At 42.6% G+C, this 25891-nt stretch overlaps 5 protein-coding genes across 13 annotated transcripts in view; 3 read left to right on the top strand and 2 right to left on the bottom strand.

Moving 5' to 3' along the window:
* Window positions 1–1678, top strand: part of col4a2 (collagen, type IV, alpha 2) — a 42301-nt gene extending 40623 nt beyond the window's left edge. For both annotated transcript variants that reach the window (XM_061692978.1, XM_061692977.1), the window contains 2 exons: window positions 14–300; window positions 589–1678. In XM_061692978.1, coding sequence (XP_061548962.1) covers window positions 14–300; window positions 589–843 — 542 coding nt within the window. In that variant the 3' untranslated portion in view covers window positions 844–1678. The remainder of the gene's footprint in view (window positions 1–13; window positions 301–588) is intronic.
* Window positions 1679–1693: 15 nt separating this feature from the next.
* On the bottom strand, window positions 1694–8734 carry rab20 (RAB20, member RAS oncogene family). The gene is made up of 2 exons (XM_061692988.1): window positions 6668–8734; window positions 1694–2733 (listed from the first exon to the last, which is right to left on the bottom strand). Exons 1-2 carry the CDS (start codon window positions 6855–6857, stop codon window positions 2147–2149), a joined length of 777 nt encoding a protein of 258 aa, XP_061548972.1. The 5' UTR covers window positions 6858–8734; the 3' UTR covers window positions 1694–2146.
* On the top strand, window positions 5795–15653 carry naxd (NAD(P)HX dehydratase). Of its 6 annotated transcripts, XM_061692979.1 has the most exons (12): window positions 7885–7945; window positions 8569–9155; window positions 9780–10217; window positions 10789–10939; window positions 11028–11073; window positions 11152–11240; window positions 11883–11991; window positions 13741–13791; window positions 13878–13982; window positions 14066–14186; window positions 14270–14393; window positions 15452–15653. In XM_061692979.1, exons 2-12 carry the CDS (start codon window positions 8639–8641, stop codon window positions 15600–15602), a joined length of 1902 nt encoding a protein of 633 aa, XP_061548963.1. In that variant the 5' UTR covers window positions 7885–7945; window positions 8569–8638; the 3' UTR covers window positions 15603–15653. The 6 variants fall into 6 exon arrangements, with proteins under 6 accessions (XP_061548964.1, XP_061548968.1, XP_061548965.1 ...); XM_061692980.1 differs by lacking the exons at window positions 7885–7945; window positions 8569–9155 and adding an exon at window positions 5795–6006; XM_061692981.1 differs by lacking the exon at window positions 8569–9155 and having other exon boundaries at window positions 6526–7945.
* A 620-nt stretch (window positions 15654–16273) lies between these two features.
* ing1 (inhibitor of growth family, member 1) lies at window positions 16274–20037 on the top strand. Of its 2 annotated transcripts, none has more exons than XM_061692986.1 (4): window positions 16274–16324; window positions 17437–17610; window positions 17835–17983; window positions 18383–20037. In XM_061692986.1, the coding sequence occupies exons 2-4, from the start codon at window positions 17472–17474 to the stop codon at window positions 19019–19021; spliced, it is 927 nt and encodes a 308-aa protein (XP_061548970.1). In that variant the 5' UTR covers window positions 16274–16324; window positions 17437–17471; the 3' UTR covers window positions 19022–20037. The 2 variants fall into 2 exon arrangements, with proteins under 2 accessions (XP_061548970.1, XP_061548971.1); XM_061692987.1 differs by having other exon boundaries at window positions 16278–16576.
* Window positions 19766–24719, bottom strand: ube2al (ubiquitin conjugating enzyme E2 A, like). Of its 2 annotated transcripts, XM_061692989.1 has the most exons (6): window positions 24543–24719; window positions 23861–23941; window positions 22689–22714; window positions 22502–22591; window positions 21175–21263; window positions 19766–21078 (listed from the first exon to the last, which is right to left on the bottom strand). In XM_061692989.1, the coding sequence occupies exons 1-6, from the start codon at window positions 24584–24586 to the stop codon at window positions 20950–20952; spliced, it is 459 nt and encodes a 152-aa protein (XP_061548973.1). In that variant the 5' UTR covers window positions 24587–24719; the 3' UTR covers window positions 19766–20949. The 2 variants fall into 2 exon arrangements, with proteins under 2 accessions (XP_061548973.1, XP_061548974.1); XM_061692990.1 differs by lacking the exon at window positions 22502–22591.
* Window positions 24720–25891: the final 1172 nt, after the last annotated feature.

The raw sequence follows: 25891 nt of genomic DNA, 5'->3' as shown, positions 1-25891 counted from the left end.
TTGTTCTTGTCAGGCTTGGCTGGCTCCTGCCTTCCACGCTTCAGCACCATGCCCTTCCTGTACTGCAACCCTGGAGACATCTGCTACTACGCCAGCAGGAATGACAAGTCCTACTGGCTGTCCACCACTGCCGCCCTGCCCATGATGCCCGTGGAGGAGGGCGAGATCAAACCCTACATCAGTCGCTGCTCGGTGTGTGAAGCCCCGTCGGTCGCCATCGCTGTGCACAGCCAGGACATCACCATCCCGCAGTGTCCCGCTGGATGGCGCAGCCTGTGGATTGGCTACTCCTTCCTCATGGTGAGTAGTGTGCAATCTACCGAGATCCGATGCAAGGGCAGTGTCAAAACTGCCAGGGCAGACCACCGCTAAGGCTTATCGTCTACATTATCAATGAGTGAGCTACCGTCAGGGAGCGAAAAATACCGCTTCTTCTCACATGGGTCAACCATTCACACCTACGGACTATTTAAATTCTTCAAAGAACCTCACACACATGCATTTGGAGTTTGGCAGTGACACAACAAATACGACACCACTCCATTACACAGCCAAATGAATCACAAATCAATTACCTCCTTCCCGCAGCACACGGCAGCGGGAAACGAAGGCGGGGGTCAGTCGCTTTCGTCGCCCGGATCCTGCTTGGAGGACTTCCGGACGGCGCCGTTCATCGAGTGCAATGGCGCCAAAGGCACGTGCCACTACTTCGCCAACAAGCACAGCTTCTGGCTCACCTCCATAGATCAGTCTTTCCACGCCGAGCCGGCATCAGAGACGCTCAAAGCGGACCAGCTCCTGTCGCGCATCAGCCGCTGCCAGGTCTGCATGAAGAACTTGTAAAAGGAGACTCCTATTGTAATAAGTCCTTTGGCCATCTATCAGTATAAACGACGACAACAGCCCTGCCTGAGCCACGAAGCTCATATGCACATCGACTGTTTGGTGCCTTGAGAAACAAGTATGTTTGTTCTAAATGTGTAATGGTGCTTACTGGTTTAACTTATTACCTCAGGCAATCACACAAAGACTGTTTGTTCATTGCTACTATTGCACTGCATCCAGCCGTATCTTAAAAGCCACTAACTCTTGCTTCTCCACCAGGCCTTCACTATGATTCTTTATGCTCTTATTTTTTTTTTTTTTACTTCCAATGAGTGGTTTCCATGTCAAATGCACTTCCATCAGTATCCGTAATGTTAATTGCCATGCATCATACGCTTCCAGAATGCACTGATTCTTAATTGGGTATATTGTCGATATAAACTTGACTGAAGAGAAATGCAGTTACTAGCTCGCGTTCCGCTTTACAAATCAGCTAATGATTAATTCATCTGACAGGCAGGCAGACAACGTAAACAGCCTGGAGCCGAGGTCCTGAGGTAACCTTTTACTTATCAGGGTGACTTCGCGTTCTCTATGAAGTCCACCTCGGACCAAACCACATTTGTGTAAAAAAAATATGATACAAAGATTATACATTCTGAGCATTTGTGGGTTGAATGCTTTTGGGTTTGGGAAACCAGCTCAATTGCGTCAAATATCGTCATCCATTTTAGCAAAGTTGTTTGGAAACCCACCGCATAACTGGTCAAACGACACTAATACCTTGAAATACATGATTATTGCATCTGAATGTACAAGATTAAATGTTGTTTCTAAGAAAGAGTCCTTGTGTAATTTCAATAACAAATCACAGCAAAATAAAAATCTTTATTATGACTTAAAAATTAAACATGACTAATGTACGGTCATTGACAAATTGACAAGTTACACACTATATATATATATATATATATATATATATATATATATATATATATTCTGTGTTAATGAAGGTACATTTAAATCTGATCCCTGGAAATTTTCAAATGAAAGTATTATTAAAGACAGTGTAATGTGCTACCTAGTTCATAACAATTAGTGCAGTTGGCTCTATGAGGTTGATGAAAATTTCATTTCTGGATTCTGAAGTGTGTTTATTGTCCACAGACATCCACTTTCAGATCTGGAACACTTCCAAATACCAAATGATTCTGCTTCACAGTAAGAAGGTTTTAAGGTGACAAAGGCTAGTGGTTTCTTTGTTAATTCACATTCTCAGTCGAAAGTTAAAAGTCTCCCTGTGGGTCTTCCTCATTGGGTCCTAGCAGCAGCCCGATCGGCTCCGTTTGCCGCCGCCTCTGCACACTTCCAAGTCCACGGTGGCAGACTGCTGGTTCTCGTTCCTCTTTCTCAGCATGGAGGCCAGCACCAGATCGAAAAGCGCCTCGAACAGAGCGTCCACGTTGTAACCGGTCTTGGCGCTGGTCTCGAAGCACATCTTCTCGGCGGGCAGGCTGCTCTTCTCGTCCGAGCCCTTGTAGCGAAGTATCCGCCCGTAGAAAGCCAACGCGTCCTCACGGGTGACTTGCTTGGGAAACGTGACGCTGGGGATGAACACGGGCGAGGCGGGGGGCGTGGGGCAAGCCGACAGCAAATCTGATCTGTCCTCCTCGGATTCCGTTGGATTCGCGTCCATCGTCTCCTGAGACAGCTGTGCTTTAGTGTCCGTCAGGTCGGCCTTGTTGCCCACGACGGCGTAAATACAGTCGTGATTGGCCGTGTCCGTCAGGGACAGGAAGCGCTCCTCCAGCTCGGCCAGGCTCTGCCAGTTGGTGACGTCGTAAGTTAGGATGACAGCGGCGGCACCGCGACAGTACATGGAGCCCAAGCCGTGGAACTGTTCCCGGCCTGTGGAGACAGGGGGTGCTACATCAGAGTCGGATTCCATGGGGGGGGGGGGGGGAAAGCTACACACTTCAAGCCCGATATTTGCCCGACCGATCCAATTTTGAATTGGGGCTGAATTCAAGTGGACTGAGGGAACATGGAGAGATTCGGCTGGTCGCACAGTCACATGTCAGAGATTTTGTGTACACTTGATACGAAGGGCTGGGCTGTATGGCCTTATAATAATTTCTGATTTTAATTGATTTTTCTCCCCACTTTGCTTGTAGAAAAAGTAAGTGAAGTGACAATGACATTCAAAACAGGTTTTGTCTTTGTTCGCATGCACACACTTGAGCTTAGACGTACATTCTGCCCACGCGAATTGGATGGCTACTAGCGCCTATTAGCTAATAGCCGCTAGCGGGCTCGCGTACCGGCGGATTGGTGTTGGGTCCGTCTAATACTTCACAGCCTCTCTCCATGCGCTGTGCGTAGATTCACCAACCGAGAAACGTAAGCCAAATTTTACTATTTATGTGCACTTTGTACATATAACTATCCACCTCCAACGTCTCTGGAGACTGACTGCAAGTGGAGTGCCGTTAATTTCGTTATGAATGCCTTTTCCCTGAATTGCATGATCCCCCTGAGACATTGGGTCACAGGATCATTTACATTTCTCGAAAAAAAAAAAATTAACTTCCTGGTATTTTTGGTTGAAATTGACCTCAAGTGACTCTCGATGACAGCATCAAGTCGTTATATGGTGACAACACTCTTTTATTTATCCTGTGTCCACATTACCGCATAGTATGGCATTCTTAATGTATTTGGTAAGCTACTAAATGAAGCACAGCACAATTGTGTCAATACCAATGTACAAGGGTCTCGAGAGCCCAGCGTGGGAAAAGTCTAATAAAACACTTTCTGTACTAAACCTCCAAGTATTTACGCACAAAAAGTGTTTCTTCACCGACAAACAAAAAATTACATATTGTGCAATGGCAGAAAACTAATTGTTATCACAAGGTCTGCACTTCCCTTGAATCCTTAATTTCCCCTCACAGGATTAATAGATTATATCAAATTTCAGCCGTAATCATCACTATCTCCATAATCATTCCAAGGTTTGGAATGGGCAATTGACTACATTTCTTTATTGACTAGGAAGAAAATGAATAAACAAATATCGATTACAATTTTGAATGGGATGGCTATTTCTATGGATCTTCTGAACTTGTGTGTTCATGCCAGAGCACAACATTTTTGCCTTGAAGAGTTGCGCCATACAATTTCTTTACACGTCAATTAAGCAACTCGAGAATATTCGATAAGACAATGATGTAATGTGAGGAATCACCTTAACTGGGAACATTGGGAATACAATACATAACGATTTCTCGGAATACAAGTGTTGAGGACGTGAGGGGATTTCTGTTATGGGAGGGACTGATAAGACGTTCTTGTACTTCTGGAAATAGCTGGCTGAGGCATAACGTCTTCCCGTCATGGCACCATCATGTGACTATTAAGGGGAACTGGGAAAAAGCCTCAAAACACACCGCTTTGAAAATCAGCTGTGCAAATGAAAAAGTCCAGACGGAAAAAGACAGCAGCGGGCAGCTGTTTGTTTTCAAAACACCGCACAACAGGTTTCTTTATCAAAACGGCGCTGATCTTGCATTTCATAAGCAAAGTGACCCAATAAACCAGACGATTCATCCTTGGGAGAGGTCATGGAAACGCAGACAGGAAGTCAAACATTCCCTATCTTGCCTGACTGAAGTATTTTAGTAAGTCATGTTTACATAGCGGTCCGCTCATGTCACAGCTCGCACGTTCGCTAAACATCATGACGGGACATTATTATCTGTCAGATTAGCTTTGGGACAGGACCGCTATATAAATGCTAAAGTCAACCTGAAAAATCCAATGCTAGCGTGAGCGAAAGTGCACAATGACATTCTGTTTCCGACTGTTGCGGCGGAATTCGTCACATAGCTTGACAGTTTAATCCCAATTCAACAGGCAAGACATTATTAAACAGTTTCACTTACATGTCCATTCAACTTCAACCCCAGACTAGCGGGATATACTTCTTAGTAGCCACCTTTAAAATAAATCACGAAGAACGAAGTCCAATATTTTATAACCGTTTGCAACAATAGTTAGCGTTCCAATCCACAGCCATCACGCGACGTTTTTAGTATTTTCAGATGCGACACTGCCAGCCATTGGACAAATAATGAGCAAAATCGGAAATGAATGCCGTTAGTGTACAATTTAGAATTCAAACTAAAGTCACACGAAAGTTCAAAGTGCTTTCACGTATGTCACAAACGTCTGTAAGGCAAGCAACAAAGGCCCAGCTCTTGGCAAGTGTTCAGCTTTGTATTGTGCATTGATGTGACTTTTTCCAAAAGTTAGCCTCAACAACTAGTATTCATCACTGCCAGTCCTCCATGTTAACATTGAATTCAACAACCGTCCATGGCAGTGAATGAGTTTCTAAGAGAATGTACATTGGAAGTTACATGAAGCAAGCAGACTAACAGCAGTTTACACCTGTATGACATTTAAGCGATGCATAATGCTCTTGTCATTGCATTTTGGTTTTATGTCATAATCTTAGCGGTTATCTTTCACACTTGCGTGACTGTTAAGAGTGGTAAATTGTCACTGAAATCGTGTGAATGAACATAAAGAGCAGTGTGTATTGTGCCGTATACACTATGACTCAAAAGTTTCCAATACTTTTTTATTTATTTTTTTAAATTAAACTATCCTTAAGCGTTTTATTTTTAAGGGTAATGCTGTAAGTGAAACGATAATGTGTTTCGGGATCATAGTTTGGTGTATATTTAGGGTTTAAACTATGACTTCATTTAATTTTAGTTAACTTGAATCCGATCGTCTGCTGCCACTGTAATTTTATTCGTCAAGACAAGCCCAGCTTGTCTGTGAAGTTCAGGTTTGTAAACCACTGGAATGACTATCGGATCCCTGTAGGTGGTGGCGTTGCGTCGCTTTGGATTCGAGATCAGCACAGCTTTCGAGTAGAACGTCACGATTAGGGGTTGAATCTCGGCACATCGATTATGAGGAAGAGGAATGCCAACGACGCGGACGTAGGACAAGATTAGGCACCTCACACTCAAACAGCGTATGACTACCAGAGTATGTGTCGTGATATGTAGTAGAAAGCGTATGTCGCGACTCGCGATCAGTTTATGGAGTGAATGACAAAACGAAGAAAAAAAGGGAAAAAAAGCCATGTTCAACTCAAGCCATGCGGTGAGTCAACGTCGCTCATGTTGCATTTACGTGTATATTTGACATAAATGCTGATTTTGCTGTCAAACGCCCTTTTTTCAGGCTTGTTTTTGGCGTTTTGTAGTTTGAGGTGTCACAAAAGCAACAACAACAAAATATTAGCATCATGGTCACTGTTTTCTATGACCTGTTTTTCACAAAGTGCTTATTTTCACCACTGTTTGGTCAGCAACCAGTGTTTTTGCTGAAACCCAACCCATGCTCTATTGCTGATTACTAAAGAGCGGAAAAAAGCTCAAACTTAACTTTTTTTTCCTGGTGAAAGAAGAAAGTCTACTCTTTCTTTTGGTAGGCGTTGTCTTACATTGTCACCGAACACAATATGCTGTAGCTCTTGAAAAATGCATGGGAATGCTCTAAAACGGTTGGCAATATGGAGCACTGCTTTGAAAACGCTGGCAGTACATCAATTAACACAAGAAATAATTCTAACCTATTTTTTCAATTGTATTTTGGGGGGGGTGGGGGGGGGGGCATCTATGAAGTTTTTTTTGCCATAGGGAGGGTTCACTGTACTGCACTTGAAGGTTTTAGGATGGTGTCAATTTGACCCTGACCAGCGAGTAAACCCCACGGGAATTGCGGACACGCAAAACAAACACACTGAAAAAGGAGTTCTTACCAGCGGTGTCCCATATGGAGACGTTGTAGGGTCCCCACTGCTTGAGGAAGAACGCCCCTCCGACGGTGCTGATGGTGTCTTTGAACTTCTTCTCCGTGTACCTGTGAAGAAGAGACGTCTTGCCCACGTTCATGTCGCCCAGGAGAACCACTTTCACATCGGGCTTCCTCATCTTCGAAGACTCGGGCATGTTGAACGTTCGCCCCCCCCGGAAGTCACGCTCTGTTACGTTACGATAAAGACAACTGGCGGTCTAGCTCATAAACGTCGAGAGCGTAAAGCAGATCAAAGCCATTTTTAATTTAATTTTTAATTTTTATTGAATTTTTTTTTACGTGTAAAAGTTGGAAATGGTGAGACTTGACTTCACTTCAAAGTGGCTCATGCTGAAATCTGCGCTCGCGCTTTTGAGCGGTTGCGACGAGAAGTGAGCTCGAAACCAGGAAGTGAAACTCGGGGAAACTTTGCCCTCAATCACGCCTCGCAGGTTCAACCGTGGTACCGTCCCCCCTTCCCAAAGGCCTTTAGAAAAACACTTTATAGCACGTTTTCATGCTACGCCATGAAATAAAATGTAAAAAAAAAAAAAAAATGCCTTGATATATAGTTCTAAAAATATTTTATAGTTAAATAAATAACATTTTCGAATCGAGCCCAAAGTCACCTGGGATATAAGCTCCAGGTCACCCTGGCCGTGGACATATAATGATAAAAAAAAATGTCATTAAATAACTACAATTAAATAACACGTGTAAATAAATCATTATTTATCAGGTTTAATAAAATTATTAAGAATTATATTTCATAATTGAATTCGTCAAGACAGATTGGTGGCGGTTTTCCCCTGGTGTGCTGTCGTCACCCCCATAAAAAAAATCGAAAGAAAAAGAAAAACATACTTATGGCGGTCATCCTTCAATGCTCACTAAACTGAAGCCTCGCGAGTTTTACAGATTTCGCTGACAACATTGTACATACGTACTGATTTGTACCTAGCAAGTATTATAATATAGATGTATCTATTATATAGTATTTCCCACTATGAAGTCTCACTGTATATACTGAACAATAAATGACCAAAGAAAAGGAGTTATTTCTCGCATGATGTCCTACAATTGTCGTATAGATACGACAGCTTTTGAGAGGATTTAGGATTTTCCGAGTAGTCATAAAGGCACCGTGAACTATTTCTTCCTGCATTTGCTGTGGCTAAGGAAAGCCTCATGAGCAGACGTATTTGTGTACAGTTGACAGCGTTGATACGCACTTCGAGTTTAGGTAAGAAGTGTGTGCACCGCATGGGGGAAAAAAAGAAAAAAGAAGCTTCGTGTCTGCGGCTAGCATGTCAGTAAACAATGAATGACAACATGCCGCAGCCCGTTCAGAAGCTCGCCTTCTTGTTTGTCACCGTAACTGTGTCGATTCTCGCCACATTGTTCTGTTTGAACACGGAAGGTAAAGTGAGAGCATATTTTGCAACGTATTCTCATTTCCGTGTTACGGCTGTCTTTTTGTTGAATTCGCTGAACGTGTTCCGTTTTGTCGAAGTAATGACACCTTAACGCCCATGTTGTTAGCTCGGATGAGTGACGCGGTGGTCTTTAGGACCCCGCAGACACCGCGTAAACCCGGGGTTGGACGCGAGCAGTCTCCCTCAGAGGACCGATCAGAGGTCAGTTTCCTAAATTGTCCGAAATGAGGTTTGCGATTGGGATTGGTTTGGACCGCTGGTCCTTGTTCAGTTTTGGTGAAACTTCCCAGCTTGTGCATTTTTGCCAACGACGTTAAGGGATAAACATGGCAATGTTTAGCTAGAACACTGAGACTCGACGTGCAAATGCTCCCTCGTTTCAACAATACATACGCGTTCACCATTTTAAGACACTCGAACGCTCGGATAGCGGTTTTTGCAGACGACAGGCAGGTCGAGAAGCAGGCCAGGCGTCCATCCCAACTCCTCGACGCTCGACTATGCTGCTCAACAACACAACGCGGGGCTTTCTGTGGTCGGACGCGGAGACGAGGACGTTGCTGAACATCTGGGGGGAGCAGGACGTTCAGGAGGCGCTGGACGGCAACTTCCGCAACAGCTTCGTCTACCGCGACGTGTCCCGGCGGCTGGCGGCGATGGGGTTCGAGCGCACGCCGGAGCAGTGCAGGGTGCGGATTAAGAGCCTCAAAAGACAATACTTGCTCGCCAAGGAGGGCAATCTGCGCAACAACAGGCAGTATCACAAGATCGCCAAGTTCTACGACACCATGGAGAGGATCCTGAGCAACCGGCCCGCCCTTGACCCCCAAGAGTTCATAGATGGCGGGCCGGGAGGGGAGGAGGCCGTGGACGGCTTGGATGAGGATGCGGATGATGCTCAGGATGTGTACTCCGAGAGTACTGGGGACTGCCCCTTCCCCGCAGAGACTGAAGTCAAGCTGGAGTACCCCAGTATCCCCATCCCCATCCCGGTTAAAGTCACAGTGGGCAATAACAGTAAGTACACACGCACGGATTTTTATGCAACAATGCTTATCGTTTTGTGCGTGTGTCAAACGTATGGTGGCATGAGTCGAATGCATACTATATGACGGGATGCAGGACAGATTAACTCGGTTGGTCCGGGTCCACGCAAACCGTTCCGGATTTGTTTGGATTGAAAAACAAAATGGACAGAATTAATCCGCCGCAGTCGCCGTTCTAAAACCTTGATGAACTGTACAGGCTGGAGACTTGCATTAAACCGGAGATTCCCAACCAGTGTGCCGTTCGAGATCTGTACGTGTGCTATGGGAAACGATCCCATTTCACTGATTTATTCACTCCAAATAATGTATCTTTGTTCCGCTTTCTCTGCCAGTGACATATAGTGACAAACAGAACAATGAAATGCTCTTCCACGAGATGGCAAAAGGCACATGTAATCTGTGTATCCACAGTTGAAATAAATCAACCTTTTCACCATATTCTAATTCATTGACATGAACCTGTAGATGGCTAGCCGGTCCACCTGAGGCTAGCGCTAGTTAGTGGACGACCACTCTGACTGGCTACTCCGCCATCAAATCTATGGGATTGCTACAGCCGTATTGTAATCGAAATGTCTCGCGTCCCCTTCAGGTTCATCGGAAAGACCTCCCAACAGCAGCCAGTTGGCAGCGAACTGCTCCGCCTCCACACCCAAGCAGAGGCGGCGGCGGCGCGCTAACTTCCCCATGGAGAGGCTAATGGAGCAGTTCCTGAAGCAGAGCTCGCAGGCCGAGGACAACTTCTACCGCATGGAGGAACGCCGCTTGCAGGCGGAGGACAACCGACGGGAGGCGGAGCACGCCAGGGAGCTGCACATGCTCCAGATGCTCGGGCAGATGTTCTCCAACATCTCCTCCGCCAGGCCGGGCTCGACGGCGGCGCCCCCTCCTCACTCCAAGACCGCCGTGCCCACCCACGCCCCCGTGTTCTCCCAACCCTTGCCGTCGTTTACACGCCGACAGCCCTCGCCCCCAACAGACAGTTTGGCCAAGCAGGGTCAGCTGTTGAAGTCGGACCCTCATGCATTAGGTATTTGTGGAGGTGTCACCCGTCCAGTCAGCGGCATGTGGTGGAGCTGTTACTCAATGCATCTCTAATGCGATGGTTACCTGCAGCAGGGTTTGGTCCTTGGTCTATATGTCCACAGATTCATGACTACAGGAAGTCATACAGGGTGTCCACAAAGTTTCTTTAGAAATGATTACCCACTTAACAGTTTGGGAACTAATGGTGCCCATATAGAGGTGTATAAAATGTGGCAATAAAAACCTTCTATAGCTAATATGTAACAGTCGGCCAAAATTAAATTTCGATTCCTATTTCGATTTCTGGCACACAGTTTGATATTTTTTTTTTTTAAATGCATAAATTGATGTATTTTTCATAAATACCGTATTTGCATAAATTTATTTGTAATAATACATTGATAATTTGATACGTGTATTGTTGCAAGTTGAATAACTAACATATACTTGCTAAATTGTGAAAAGACTTTATAGACATCTTTTACAAATGAGCTGTTCTCGTTTGTATTTATTGTAGGTTTTTATTGGCTAGAATTCAAACCAAACAGTGTTTAAACCTTGTTTTCTTTCTGCAGTGTTGGAACGCCGCTACAGCCTGGCCCCGCCATCCGACGGGGGCATGGAGGAGCACGTCCTGTCTCTAGTGAAGAAGATAGTCCCTCCGCTGTCCAGAAACAAGCACAAAGGACAAGATGGCCGAATCGGGATCATCGGCGGATGCCAAGAGTATGTGGCGCGCACGCCGGCTTTGGGTTTCACGTGGTATTGATCGCATTTGATTTCACCCTCTAACGCTTCCATCTCCACCTTCAAGCTACACTGGAGCGCCCTACTTTGCCGCCATCTCCGCATTGAAAGTGGTTAGAAGAACACGGCTCACTGTTTGTTTTTTTGCTTTAAATTCAGTGTTGGAGCAAACGTCTTTATCTCGTCTCCAGGGTGCGGACTTGTCCCACGTGTTCTGCACCAAAGACGCTGCAGCTGTAATCAAATCCTACAGCCCTGAACTCATAGTTCACCCTGTCCTGTGAGTAGCCTATTTGTGTAAAATGATCATGCGAGCAGATGGCAGAAAACCTCCTGTATTCAGTTTCTGCGTAGGTTTGGTCACAGTTAAGAACGAAAATGATCCAGTGTCATCACTTATCTAAGCAGTATTTTGTCACGTGACGTGTTGTGTGGTAAAAGTGTAAAAATACCAATAAATAGTGTACACTCGACTGATGGGGCGACAGATGTGCAGAGGGAGTGTTACTGAGTGGGTGGGCCGGGGAGGCGAGTCTTGTCAAATTAATAGTAAACACAGCTCACTTTGACGAAAAGAGTTATATTTGGTGACTTGGGGAAGTTGTACAGCCAAGATAGGTTTCCTGCATAGTGTAAATTCCATTTACTGTACTGTAGTTATCATCGCATTTTCCTTCTGCCATTATTGGTACCGTTATATGCTGGTGGTACAAAAAAAAAACATAAAAGCCTCAGCAAAACGTACTCAGTGATACAATCCTTTAGATGCTGACTGAAATGAAGTCCTTATTGATGTCATGCACAACAATGAATGACCTCTGAATTTGTGTAATTCTGGATTTATTTCAATTATGTAACATTTATACCAAGTGCATTTATCTGTATTTGCGTGTGTGTGTGTGCGTGTTTTCACCTTTAAAAGGGACGGTCCTAACGCAGTGGAGGAAATCGAAAAATGGCTCCCGAGACTGCACAGCCTTGTGGTGGGACCCGGTCTAGGGAGAGAGGACTTCTTATTAAAAACAGCTAAGGCACGTAATGCATATTTGCATACAATTAGGTAGAACATGAGCGTAAGAGCTCATATGTTAGCATTTGATTTGATAGCAGGTGATTCTTTACATGCACGGGATTCCGTTACATAGGCTGGATTTACATGCGGTGGTTTAAGTGACACAATTATGATTTATTTTATTTTTTTGCGCTCAAATGACGCGATACAGATGTGCGTCATGGCATTGTAAAGAGGGGGGTAGGGGGGGGGGGGGGAACGCATGGAATTGGATATGTTCTGATCAGAATCAGGCCTCTTCCAAATGTGGATAAAAGTGATGCGTATCAGATATCCACAAATGCGACTGCATTAAGGCACATAAAGGCATAAAGGCACAGACAGGACAGACGCCATTAATGCGAGCTTGACTTCTTCGAAATACACCGATTGGTGACGCCTCTACAGCCGTATCTGCCCAACTAACACAAATAACATTAAAGAAAAACATCCAACGTATATATCTAAACTACAGCAAAAGCATAGACCATTTAAAATGATGTACATTTCCTATTAGAGACGTGTCCATCATTAAATAAGCTAAATCGTCGCTAATGGTGGTGAGTGGATGAATGTGGCAGTTAGCCTCATTCAAATCAATGAGGAGAACATTGAATATTTGCATTATTTATGTATTATTGCAATTTTTACTTCTGTGTTGTCACTGCCTAGTGTTTACGCTTGTGGAGTTATCAACGGGGAGTCTCAGAAACGTTCCAAGAGTGGTGTCACAAAAGATATATGTTCCAAATTCAACTTCAAGTACTCCCCTTCGATCGCAATTTCACAGCATTCTCTGCCACACCTTCATGCACTTCTGGAAAGATTCATCCGGGACATCTTAATGTTGTGCAATCTCTATGATGACCCCCTTGAGCTTGGGAAAGAGAAAAAAAAAAACTCAGGTCAGGTCAGTCGGGAGGTCGCTCCAGCACGGCGATGTTCTTCCCGTTAGGGAACTGTGGGATGCTCAGGGCTTGAGAGACGAGCTGGTTGATCTTATGGCCTACATTAAAGGGGAAAACCTGGGGTTTGGTTTTGAAATACATCTTTTGTGACACGCCTTATCCATAAATGAGGATGGGTTTGCTCCATTTTTATGTTGATCAGACTGATTAAAAATAAGTAACGGTAAGAGAGAGATTTTTTGGGGGGCGAGTATATACCAATCCTCTTCAAACCATCCCTTAATATAACTGGAAGCACAAGGTCATAGATGACCACAAAGTATCCCACAGGTTATCATCGAGATTTCCCAATGCCTTCCAAAAACACAAATAAAATGACAATAAAAAGCGTACAAGCCGCTGACAAAATGTCATAAAAATTCATTCAAGTTGAAGGAAATTCGTTTTTTTTTCTGTTGTGTTCGAAACAAACAAACAAAAACATGAACATCTTACCCAATAAAACTGTCCTGTGTTCTCCTTCCTAAAAGTTACAACAAATGTCTTCTCCAGTGTACATTTATTACACAGCTCGTGTCAAATTTTAAACCCGCTTATATCCTAATGAGGACATTTAAAACATGGTTTTGGGATAAGACCTATCAGGACAATCAGTGCATGTTGTGTTCACCAACTACTGGACTGGCATGCATATTACAATGTTTTAAATCATTTCCGAAGGTCTGTTTTTACTCTGTTACGTGTCAACGAATCCTAAATCGAACGCATCGTTTACCTGTGTATTTCCACAAATAATGTATTCCTGATTTTCTCCCTCGTAGGAGGTGATAGAGAAGTCCAAAGCAAGAGATATTCCAATCGTAATCGATGCGGTGAGGATTTGTCTGGATCAAGTCTGTCTTGGGTTTACAAAATCATCGCGACTCACTGCCTGCTGGTCTTGGTTTGCCTCGAACAGGACGGCTTATGGCTGGTCACAAAGCAGCCGTCTGTTATTCGGGGCTACCAGAAGGGCATCGTCACGCCCAACTTCATGGAGTTCACGCGACTGTACGAGACGCTGGTGGGTGTCTTGCCAGGTGATCAATTCAAGTTTGTGTCAAAAAAGGAGGATTAAAAGCCTCCGTCTGTGTGTTGTCGTCCCAGCAACACAAGGCCGTGGACAGCGTCGATCACCGTAGTAGCGTCCTGCAGCTCAGCGAAACCTTGGGAAACGTCACCGTGTTGCTCAAAGGAGAGAAGGATCTCATTGCAGATGGCAGCACTGGTTTGTATTGAGCCTTCTGCTGGATGACTGTTTATTATGTCACCGTCTGATACTATGATGTGTCACTTTTTCTTTCTTTGCAGTGGTCGCGTGCAGTACAGAGGGGAGCGCAAGGAGATGTGGAGGACAAGGTGATCTTTTGTCTGGATCTGCTGGTGTACTGGCACACTGGGCCCACGCCGCCTCTCAAGCGGGACTGATCACAGGGTGGGTACGCCATAAACCCGAGAGGACACATTGCTGCTTATACGCATTAAATATTTATGAGGCTCTACTCAACCTGATATAGTACATACACTCGGCGCAACATTGGTCTATCCGATAAAATAGCTAAGAAATTACACCCTTTTAAATATAACAATGCAGTTTTTATTGACGTGATCATAGAAGTATTAGTTTAACAATGTATACTGTACATCGAATTAAAAAAAATTATAAGTCATACATTCGCATCTCAATTTTGAACCCTCAATTAATCTGACATGAATCTTGGGGAATTTGGAGTATATATGGAACGGCACTGTTCCGGGCACGTGCCACCGGGAGGAGACCCCGGGGACGACCCAGGACACGCTGGAGAGACTACGTTTCTCAGTTCGCCTGGGAACCCCTCGGGATCCCCCGGAAGAGCTGGATGAAGTGGCTGGGGAGAGGGAAGTCTGGGCATCCCCGCTAAAGCTACTTCCCCCGCGACCCGACCTCGGATAAGCGGCAGAAAATGGATGGATGGGCACAAGTGGAAAAAATATATATATACATTTAAAAAAAAGTCTTAACTAATGGTAAATGACCAAGGTATATTGTTAGGCGTTTGTGAGTCGAGTTACAAATGCACATTTCCCTTTTTAGCATTGGCACACGTTTAAAAAAGATGTAAATTTACTACTGTAAAACGTAAAAATGAAACTGTCCAAGTGAGTGTGTGGGTATGTCGACGCTGGAGTCTACAGCTTTGAATGGGACATACTTTACTGTGTATGTTCTTGTTCTTTTAGCTCCCCTTACTGAGGCTGAACCGAGAAAAAAACTAAATTTGATCATTTGATGAACTGATCTTGTTGTGCAATTCAACACAGCAAACTACAAAGTTATTCTATGAAGATACATATAAATCAATAGAGCATTGTGAACTTTTGTAAAGGTGGAATTTGATTGAGGTCTTTTATTGGATCTCATTCGATTGTAAGAGTAAACCTCATGTTTTATTTGTTGTTTTTAAGCAATTGTGCGATATTGCCAAGTCCATCATTGTCGTCTTACCGCAGTGTGAACCCGTCGGTGGTGGCAGCGATGGGGGCCTCTTCGCTCACCAGACAGTGCAACAGACAAGCCTTCCAGCGACACGGCAGGTCCACCACCACCTCAGACATGATCCTCGAGATTGGCCCAGTCTTCAAAAATCTATTTGAAAGATGAAAACCAACATTATACATACAAAAAATAAAACACCATGTGTTCGATTCTTCATTCTGTGCTCCCCGTTATTACTTTCAGTCAAGTGTTTTAATGAGTGGGTGGGTTTTAGTGAAAAAATAAAAAGTACCCAAAGCCTGAGGATGTGTGAACTATACCTTTGTGTATGTAAACATAAGCATCTCTCAAATGCTTTGAGGTTTTTCCCAGTCTTCCCAGACCACCAAAGTGATGGAGAAAAAATATGAATGTAGCTGTAATTGATGTATTTTATTATTTTTTTTTTTTTATGACCAAAATAAAAATACGACTTTGTGTGAGTCACTTTGCTTGAAACAATTTATGTACTGGATTGTAAAAAGAAAAGAAAGACACCCCATGTTCGCCGCCAGGTAGCAGCGGTGACCAACGCGGGTAAATTGTTGGACCACTGGCCCACATTTAGGCCTTATTGTATTAGTTCAAGTGGTAATACATATTTTATGATGACACAATTAAACGGAATGGTTTTCGAAAAGACGAGTGTCGATGGCAGCTTGAGGCGTTCCACGCATGCGCACCCCGAGCTAACGGTTAGCATTAGCCGCTCCAGTCGCGGAATCGCTGCTCGACCGATGTCGTTAACATAAAGCTCTCTTTTTTTTTTTTTTTTTTTTTTTTTTTTTAAATGCAACGACAAGAGCACAGAATTGACTGGAAAAGTGCGAATATATGTATACGCACGGGTAAGCAGGTCTTTAATTAGCTTAGCCGGGGAAGAGAAATTGAATGTTTGTTTTGCAGTGATAAAGCGACACGCTAGCAACAAATAGTGACCGCGAAAAACACACATTTTTAGGGTTGGAGGTAGTAATGTTTGTGAAAAAAAACTAGATATAGTTTTGACGATTTTTGCGTTAAGCGTACAAAGTATTTATTATTATATTTGTTACTCCCTTTGATTTTACTCCAACGTTTGACCGGCTCACGAAACTTGGGTAAGCAAACTGCTACAAGTTCAACATGTTTAAAGTGTACAATGCCCGGACGACTTGTAAGACTTCAAACCGGTTGCCAGGGATAACTTTTGAGTCGTCAAATGAACAGTTGATGGAGTTTGCGTGAACTCGCCGAAGCGGGCTAGCTGCCCCATTATTAGTCAATACGCTAATTACTACACACCCACACATCACTACTCTACGTTGTAATACTCAAAGTCAACAATGAATATTCTCTTTTAATCGACGTCAAGTCTCTCATTAACACCAACTGTGGTTTGTGTGCTCAGTTAACGTAAACCCAACTCGTTTTCAATCGCCGGGAAACCATCTAACCTGCTAGCCTTGCTAGCCTTACGTCAGCCTCGCTTTCTTGCGTTAGGGGGGCGGGCGGGGAGGGGGGGGGGGGGGGGGGGGACAACACTTTGCGGTTACATACAAATTTACTCAGTAGTACCACCTACAACCTATTTATTGTCATTACAACCCTCTTGGATGAGAATTGTACACGGCGAAAGCCATGGTATTCGCCATGTTGCCATCACCTGGACACGATATGCAGTACAGTGAATGAACGCGTCACTTGGCCCCACCCCTTTTGACGTTTTGATTGACATTTGTAGATCAGCATTTGGCATAACCCACGTTGGAGTCTCCTTCAGGGGAAAAAAAAGCAAAATAATGCATACCACATAGCACTTTTCGAGGAAATCCAAGATGCTTTACAATTGCACGCATTATTCATTCATTCCTCAGTTACACCCTGGTAGTGGCCGAGTTAAAAAAAAAAAAAAAAAAGTACTATATTAAAGCAGGTATTTGTATGAAAATCTAATTCTTCTTGCCACTTTTACTTCCAGGTGCAGGCGTGTGTAATAAGAAGAGTGGAGGCACAATGTTGAACGCCACGAATGGCGACCCTGGTCATGTTGTTGTCAATTATGTGGAAGAGTACTTGGACCTGGTGGAGTCACTCCCCTTTGATTTGCAGAGGAGTGTGTCCCTCATGAAGGAAATTGATGCCAGATATCAAGGTAAAAATACAGTTTATTCAACTTTAAACTATCTGTTTTTGTCATATACATAACATTAATCCACTGATTCTGTGACTTAAAATATGAACTTGGACGATGACAGGACGCAAAGATTCAGAATGTTACGGATGATTAGTGGAGGGATTTAAAGACCACCGCCATGGACAAACAGCAGTTACATAGACTTGTATTCCACTTTGATGATATTGTCGTCTTTCTGTCAGACGTTCTGAAGGAGCTTGAGGATGCGTACGAGCGGTATCACAAGGAATCGGATTCACCTCAGAGGCACAAGCTGCAGGTGTCCATCCAGAGGGCGCTGATCCGCAGTCAGGAGCTCGGAGATGAGAAGATTCAGATTGCTGGACAAATGGTTAGTACGTTACTATGAACGGACTACCAATTAAGGCTGGGCGATTTAGCAATTTAACTAGAATTTACCAGGAAGATTATTTTTTTTCTCTTCATTTTTTATTTTTATTTGTTTTTTTTATTGTGGCTTCTGTAAGTCAAACCGCATCCACACTGATGTCCACTGCTTACACCAACAACATATCTGTAAAGAAAAAAATATATTGAATATTGATGACAATATTGTTGCCATTATGTTTTTTTTCTATAGGGAGGGATGAATTAAAATAAGAAATAAAATTTTTGTGAAAAGAAAAAAAATATTTTAAGGCCATTTTATCACCCAGCCCCAATTAACATATTCATAGAGCACATGAACTCAAAATACCTTTTTGATGAGGTCAACAAATATTCGTTCCAGGTGGAGCTGGTGGAGAACCGAACTCGGCAGTTAGATTGGCATTCCGAACTCCTCGTCTCCTCCCAAGAAGCGCCAGAGAGTCACATCGCCACAACAGCATCCTTGGTGACTGCAGCAGCGTCCATGATCTCGTCATCCTCGTCTTCGTCCACCGCCACGCCGAGCAAAACGAGCCACCATGACAAGAAGCGCGACGAGGTCACGCCGAGCTCGGCGGGAGGAGACAAAGCCAGCGGCAAGCGCTCCAGGCGGCAGAAGAACGGCGAGAGCAGGGAGAGCTACGGCGGCCTGGACGCCGCAGAGGACGTCGGTGCCGGGGCGTCCCGGGAGAAGAGGGCCAAGACCTCGTCTAAGAAGAAGAAGAGGTCCAAGGGGAAGTCCGAGCGGGAGGTGTCGCCGCCGGACCTGCCCATTGACCCCGACGAGCCCACGTACTGCCTGTGCGAGCAGGTGTCTTACGGCGAGATGATCGGCTGCGACAATGACGAGTGTCCCATCGAGTGGTTCCACTTCTCCTGCGTGGGCCTCCATCACAAGCCCAAAGGCAAGTGGTACTGCCCAAAGTGTCGCGGCGAGAATGAGAAGACCATGGACAAAGCCTTGGAGAGGGCCAAGAAGGAACGGGCGTACAACAGGTAGCCACCCCTGGCCCTCCAAGAACACTTCGACAATTTTAGTATTATTATTACCACTAGCTTTTGTCTGTGTTATTGCTGAATAGTTCTGTAAATAGTTATTTTTCTAAGACTGCCTCCTACTTGTCAGGACATTGTTCTGAAGCAGGGGTGGGGAACCTGTTTTATTAGGCCTCTGAGGGCCATACAAAATTGAGGGTAAAATGATGGGAACGAGCAGTTCTGTGAAACAGTGCTTAGCACGTCTGCTTCATAGTTCTGAGGTGCAGGGATGGAATCTGTGCTGTGGCCTTCCAGTGTGGAGTTTGCGTTATGTGTTTCAAAAACATGCACATTAGGCTTATTGAAGACTCTAAATTGTCTGTGTGAATGTGAGCGTAAATGGTTGTCTATCTATATATGCCCTGTGATTGGCTGACAGCCAGTCCAGGGTGTACTATGCCTCTTGCCAAAAGTTAGCTGGAATTGACTCCAGCTCACCTGCGACCTGAGGATAAAGTTATAGCAAATGGATGGATGTGGCAATGACCTCACAAGTGTTGTTATGAGCATTTATGAGGTCAATATGTTTATAACAGTTGTTTTGAGGTTTTATTTGTTTCTATAATGGCGGATAAAATGCTCTCGCAGGTTCCCCACCCTTGCACAATGTGCATGTTAGTAAGCGGACGTCCTACACTTTCATCTAGTTTCCACGTGCATGCAGCATCTCCCATTCAAGTGTGTGCAGTTAACAAATAAATCACTCTTTTAAAAAACATGGGTATTGTTTTAATAAGCTTTTAAATGGTATTTAGTATGCAGTGGTGCTTTGGTGAAGCTTGTTAAACTCCAATTAGACACACAAGTATAAAATAATCCAAACTAATTTACATTGCAAATTATTCAGCCAAGAAACACTGTACCTTTGAAAAGGTGACTAGCTTGTGGCAGGCACCTGACTATTCAGCGACTAGTGTGAGAAACTAACGTAGCAGTCTTCATATTCACTCTGCTCCTGCTCTCTCCTCTAAAATGCACCCCCCCCCCCCAAAAAAAAATTAAAAAATCATCAATGAGAGGTGTCACGCATTTTGTAAGCATTTCAGACATTTTTCATAATTCAACATTTTATGCTTTCCACTGTAGCTATATTACTGAAGTGTAACATCCATCCATCCATCCACTATAGCGCTTGTCTTTATTATGGTTCTGGATAAGTTGGAGTCATCCCAACTAACTTTTGTAACTGCGGGGTAGACAACTACCCCACCGTGCTGCTCCACAAGTGTAACATGACGCCTCTTAATTGTGGTCATTTTGAAACATTATGCAATGGATTTGGTAAAGCAAATTCAAGTCTAAATTTAGGCACTGAAAGAACTGCACCAGAAGGTCATTGTGTGTCTCTTTGAGGCCAACACTGAAACACTGCAACCGCAGTAATTTTTCCTATACGTTTCATTTATGTACAAGTGCTGGGACAAAATGACATGGAGACAAACCAGTGCAAAATCTGTACATATATTCAGATGCAGGTTTCTTATGTACATCACTATTGAAGAGGGAGGAGGTAAGGTTTGCTCATTGTGTTATGCATGCAACAAACGGTTTACAGCACAACGCAGAGATAGCGTCACAAAGTTGGGAGCCCACAACGGCAAACTTCTCGGTGAAAAATGACGTGATTGGCGAAGCACCCGGGACCTTAAACGTGATCGAAGTAAGATGGTGGCCCACAAACAAGGCAAGGTTCAGCACGGATGCTGCTGGGAAAGTGGCCGACAATAGTGGATAGAGAAAACAATTCCCTCTTGGCAGGCGAGAAAAAAATGAATTCCACGAAGGGACGTCGAAGGTAAAGTGCATAAAATGTTAAAAATAAAAAACGAAAGGTGAGAGGAGATAAAGAGGGTTCTCCATGCTAGCGTTTGTCGCACACCGTCAACCAGGTCAACTGTCTCGCCAGCTGCGTTCTACGATGGCGGAAACTCTCTTCTCGTACTCGCGCTTGTTCTCCTGGTACAGCTGAGCCGCCTGGCTGTTGGCCGGACTGTTGGGGTTGGGCTCATCCAGCAAAGACTGGAGGACAAACAACATCGACAGCCAATTTATTTGTTTGACTTTAAATGTGTCAACCATCCTTCATCCAGAAAACGTCACATATCTACTCTTTACCTGGATGGACGTAAGAATAGAAGACACATCATAAGTGGGGCTCCATCGATTTTGGAGGATGTCCAAACAAATACTGCCATCTGCATAGACTGTAGGAGGTGGGGGAGAAATCATTGATGTATTAAATATAACTTCCTCAAATACAGACAAGGAGTATTAATGAGGGACACAGTGAAAAGATTAAATAGTTAAAATTAAAAAAAACATTTAAAGTCATGTTATGAGAATTAAACTATATTATTAAAAACATAATGTCTTCTTCTCGCGAGATTAATATTTTTCTAGAAAAAAAGCTATAATTGAGAGCAAGTCTTAAGTTTAAAAAAATAAAATAGTAAATTTAAGAAAAATGTCCAAGATGGGAAATTTCATTTTGTTATAAAAGCAAGTCTTGTTTTGCTACAAAAAAACATAGTTAGGCAAGTATTATGTTCTGAGTAAAAGTCAATTCTATAACAATTAAATAATATTTTCTGTGGGAAAAAAAACATGCAAAATAAAAATAAAGTTTAAAATAGTTTTTATTTTAAAAATCTAAGTTGCAATGTTAGGAAATTAAAGTCATACTTTTTCAAGACAAAAAAAGTCGTCATTGGAGAATTAAGTAATGTTACAGAAATACATTTTTAATTTTGTTTTTTAAAAAGGACAAGAATCAAGTCATATGTTCAAAGGTTATATGAAAATAGTCTTTTTTTTTTTTTTTTTTAAGAAAGAAGTAATGTGAGAATAAATAAACACGATAGACTGTAGTCACTGACATATATTACATAGATAAGTACAATAAATAAATGCATAAATAAACCTCTGGTCTGAAGATTGAACAAACACACCAAAGAGTCCACGTATTCTTTCTCAGGAACAAACTTTTACAAAATGAAAACACCGCCACTCTTCTTAAATACATTTATGATCGCAAAATGTTATTATTTTTGTAAGAATTTACAAGTTCAAAGTCAACATTTTCTTGAAATATCCCTTTAATGTGATACTACTTTTTTGTGTAAAATTAGTACTGTATTCTCCTAAAATTACACATTTTCCCATTTATTCTTTTAAAATTACTCTGTTTTCTCTCAAATTTTCTCTTATTATTACAACTTTATTCTTGTGAAATTATGAAGTTTTTTGTTTTTTTTTCAAAAAATATGAACGCTTTATTCTCATAATAGTGGATTTTATTCTTGTAATATTTCTATTTTGGTAAGACTAAGCCGTCATTCTTGCAGCTTTATGTTTTGTTTCATTTTTGTTTTTCTTGGCATGGTGCTAATATTTTGTACAATTATGTGCACGACTCCACCTAGCAGGGCAACTACATTCTTACCATTAGGATGAAACATCTTTGACACAAATCGCACTGTAGGAGGTTTGTTAGGGTATTCTTCTGTGAACTCGACAATTAGTTTAAATGTGCCTGTGAGCAGAAACATAATGATTTTGTCATGTGTATTAGTCATTTATTACACCAGCTCTCATCCATCAGTCATAGGCAAGGAAATTAAAACACCTACCATCTTCAAATGGAGTTCCTTCAGGGCTGAAACAAAAGATAATTGTGCATTAACAATTTCATTATTTCAGGCTTAAAAGACAATTAACGTACTACATTGGTGCCGTGACTCGCGAGTGCAGTTTGTCGCTATGTCGCTGTTGCTTTATGTTGCGAGCTTCAGATAACCCACCGCTCGAGGGACTTGGGGGGGAATGCCGCAATTAAGGTACGGTAATACTCCTGCATGTGGGCAAGGAGAGCCACAGTCGCTGATGCACTTTCAGTTGTCTAGTGAACAGGACAAACAGCCAAACGCACAAATGCAAAATGAAAATACTTGCAAGGAGCTGCTATAGGCCACAGCTCATGCCCTGATGCTGACCCGCGGACTAAACGCGTGCTAACCGGCCAACTAGCTGACTCCTACTCCTGATGTTACTGACTAGGCCACTCGACTTAAAGGCAGACATCGAACACACAAATACTACAGTCATTACACTTTATAAAACCAGTTTATTTCATTATATTCTCTAATAATATGCTCTGTTTTTATACAACACAGGGCTGTACTTCATAAAAAAAAACATGTACCACAATTTTTTTATTTTTATGATGACACAAAAGAAGACCGTAGCAATTTAGCTGCAGTAACAGTATTTTTTTGCAGATAAAGAATATGTATTGTTATATTGTCTGTCGATAAATGTTGCTGCACTGCTTGTGTTAAAAAATCAGTTGGGTAAAGGGGTATAATGACTGCGACGTTGATGCTCGTTTGGTTAGCCCGTCTATGGCGTTCTGTATCGTGTTTTAGCATTAAGCTAGTGGATTTTTATAAGTCATGTGGTTGGGTTCAATACAGAAGGTAAATTCTCTCTCTTTTGTTTAGTTTTACAATAAACATCAACTGGGAACAGCAATAAACAGCTTGAAGCAACCAGCACAATCTGCTGCTTGTGAAATTTGCTGCCACCAAGTCATAACTCAGTTTTACTCGCAAGGCAGGAAAAAAATTAAATAATAATGAGGCTCAAAATCTTACAAAGCAGAGAGAGGGGGGGGGGGGGTGTAAGGCAGCTCACTCGTAAGTCGAGGAACCACTGGAGGAGTAAATTGAGTGACACACTTGGTCACAGAACGAATTGAACTTCTAAATCAAGGTACCACTGTCTTCGGTACATTAGGGCTTACCCAAAAATGACTGCATTCCACACCATGATGTTGTTTTCTGATGGGGCTCCACTGACACCAGCTGGGGGGTCCTCTTGTAGCCTGTACAACCGAATAACAATTGAGCCTTTTTGATGGTAGTGATAATTGAGTGGTAGCTGTCGTGATAAATTGATGCACTTAACTACTGTACATACTTAAGAACACTAACGTTTACGAGATACTTTATAACTTGCTCGCAAAGAAAAAGTAAAAGGTCGACACGGACAAAGTGTTTCCTGACAGCTTCCGCCATTGCTCTGTTGTTTACTTACTAAAGAGTTCACAAAGAAAGTATACACAAAATTGGCAAAAAAAGTTTTTTGGGGTTTTTTTTTTTTTTACTTGTCAAACAATACATGAGCACAATTGCTTTCCACTGGCTAAATATTAGCTCGTTCGAAACTTGGGTACACGCAGGCGGCTAACGTACTGAATGTATTCTCTAATTGCTAGCCTGTTAGCAAACGTGAGACTTAATATACTTTTCACATACATATTATCTTTAAGTTTATATATATATATATATTTATATATATATAAATATATATATATAATCGGAGTAACAACAACCCCGGCTCTTTGGGTTTCGACCTCGCTCGGCTCTACCATGTTAGCCGCTTTAGACAAATCATTACGAGCGAGACGCAAGCAAGCAACTCACCGTTTAAAATCTCTCATGAGTCTTCTTCTCGCCGGTGTGGACATGGTCCAACTGTTGAGAATGGCCTCAAATTGTATTATATTTGGTGTTGTGGTGAGAACGTTTTTTTTAATTATTATTTCTGCCGTTAATGTTGATCTAATAACATCCTCGTGGAAACGCCTCCAAATTCTCGTTCTGATAATCCGGTCTGGTTAGCCCAGCCCCTTTAAATAGAAGAAACCATGTGTGAATGAATAGAGGTGGGTATACTACTAAATGACACATAACGGCCATATATATTGTACTCAAATGACATAAATAGAGGAATTATCTTGTTGCAGACACTATTTTAGTCTGTTATCATATATCTAACAAAAATAAACCGCTGCAGTTAATTTTCCTGGACTAAATGACACTTTACTCCCCCGTTTTGGAGAAGTGGTAGCCTCCAACGGGCCACAGTGACGTTGTGTTTGTGCAGCGCTGTGACGGTGAAGGTCGGGCCTGGTGTGACAGGTGACTGCCAACTAACTGGCCTCCTCTCGCCGGCTCGGAGCACCGGCCCGGCGGGGGCCAAACACGTGAGCCCGCAGTGTGCTAGCCCCATCCGCTCGATTTAAAGACACAGTCTGCTGGGCGAACGCGCATGCGCCGAGCTGCCTACATATGAGCCGAACAAGAGCCAAGTAGACGATTTAACACTGGAAGAGTAGAGCAGAATACAGTCGCGTAGCAACTGCCCCAAATAAATGAGATAATGTATGACTATTAGCATAGAAAATAAAAGATAGTTAAGACTATGTACAAAACAACAAAAGAGCGTCAACGCAAAACAAAGAGAAAAAAATACAGAAGAATAAAGTCATGGAATTACATGAAATATTTGCGGAAACAAAGTTTTACGTTGTTAAAGTTACAACACTTGACACGACTTGTCATACTGCGAGATTAAAAACTAATGTGAGAAAAAGGTTGCAATTTTATGATACTCTGATTAAAGGTAATAGTTGGAACATTGTGGGCCGGAGACAAAAAAAAATTGAGAAAACAAGGATTATGTAATAACATTGGATGATAAACTGATATTTTCCTAAAATATGGCGATAATATTACAAGAAAATGGAGAATAAAGAAATATTGAGAGAACTAAGCCATTTTTGTAATATATATTATGGAGGAAATGGTCAGGATTTTTTTTTTTTAATATAAGGTAAATTGTCATTTTACAAGTTCAATTCATAAAAAGTTGCAATTACGGCATAAATGTGAGGGGGGGGGGAGTTGCAATTTTGCCATAATGCTAAGAAAACTCAACTTGATGAGATTGGTAATATTGCAAATTGTAATTTTGCAAAAATATAATTTTA

Source organism: Phycodurus eques, chromosome 12, assembly GCF_024500275.1.
Source record: "Phycodurus eques isolate BA_2022a chromosome 12, UOR_Pequ_1.1, whole genome shotgun sequence".
Taxonomy (NCBI): domain Eukaryota; kingdom Metazoa; phylum Chordata; class Actinopteri; order Syngnathiformes; family Syngnathidae; genus Phycodurus; species Phycodurus eques.
Note: the sequence above shows the minus strand (reverse complement) of the source record. Positions and strands in the feature narration are given on the sequence as shown.

Bases quoted from the DNA above. Each gene is read 5' to 3' on its own strand.
- naxd (XM_061692979.1), top strand. From the start codon at position 8,639: ATGCTGCTCAACAACACAACGCGGGGCTTTCTGTGGTCGGACGCGGAG. The intron at 10,218-10,788 runs GTATTTGTGGAG...TTCTTTCTGCAG, and splicing joins GTCGGACCCTCATGCATTAG to TGTTGGAACGCCGCTACAGC. The intron at 13,983-14,065 runs GTGGGTGTCTTG...TTGTCGTCCCAG, and splicing joins CGCGACTGTACGAGACGCTG to CAACACAAGGCCGTGGACAG.
- ube2al (XM_061692989.1), bottom strand. From the start codon at position 24,586: ATGTCCACACCGGCGAGAAGAAGACTCATGAGAGATTTTAAACG. The intron at 23,942-24,542 runs GTGAGTTGCTTG...TCGGTTGTACAG, and splicing joins CTCATGAGAGATTTTAAACG to GCTACAAGAGGACCCCCCAG. The intron at 21,079-21,174 runs GTAAAGAGTAGA...TTTGTCCTCCAG, and splicing joins CTATTCTTACGTCCATCCAG to TCTTTGCTGGATGAGCCCAA.
- rab20 (XM_061692988.1), bottom strand. From the start codon at position 6,857: ATGCCCGAGTCTTCGAAGATGAGGAAGCCCGATGTGAAAGTGGTTCTC. The intron at 2,734-6,667 runs GTAAGAACTCCT...CTGTCTCCACAG, and splicing joins CTCCATATGGGACACCGCTG to GCCGGGAACAGTTCCACGGC.
- ing1 (XM_061692986.1), top strand. From the start codon at position 17,472: ATGTTGAACGCCACGAATGGCGACCCTGGTCATGTTGTTGTCAATTAT. The intron at 17,611-17,834 runs GTAAAAATACAG...TCTTTCTGTCAG, and splicing joins AATTGATGCCAGATATCAAG to ACGTTCTGAAGGAGCTTGAG. The intron at 17,984-18,382 runs GTTAGTACGTTA...TATTCGTTCCAG, and splicing joins TTCAGATTGCTGGACAAATG to GTGGAGCTGGTGGAGAACCG.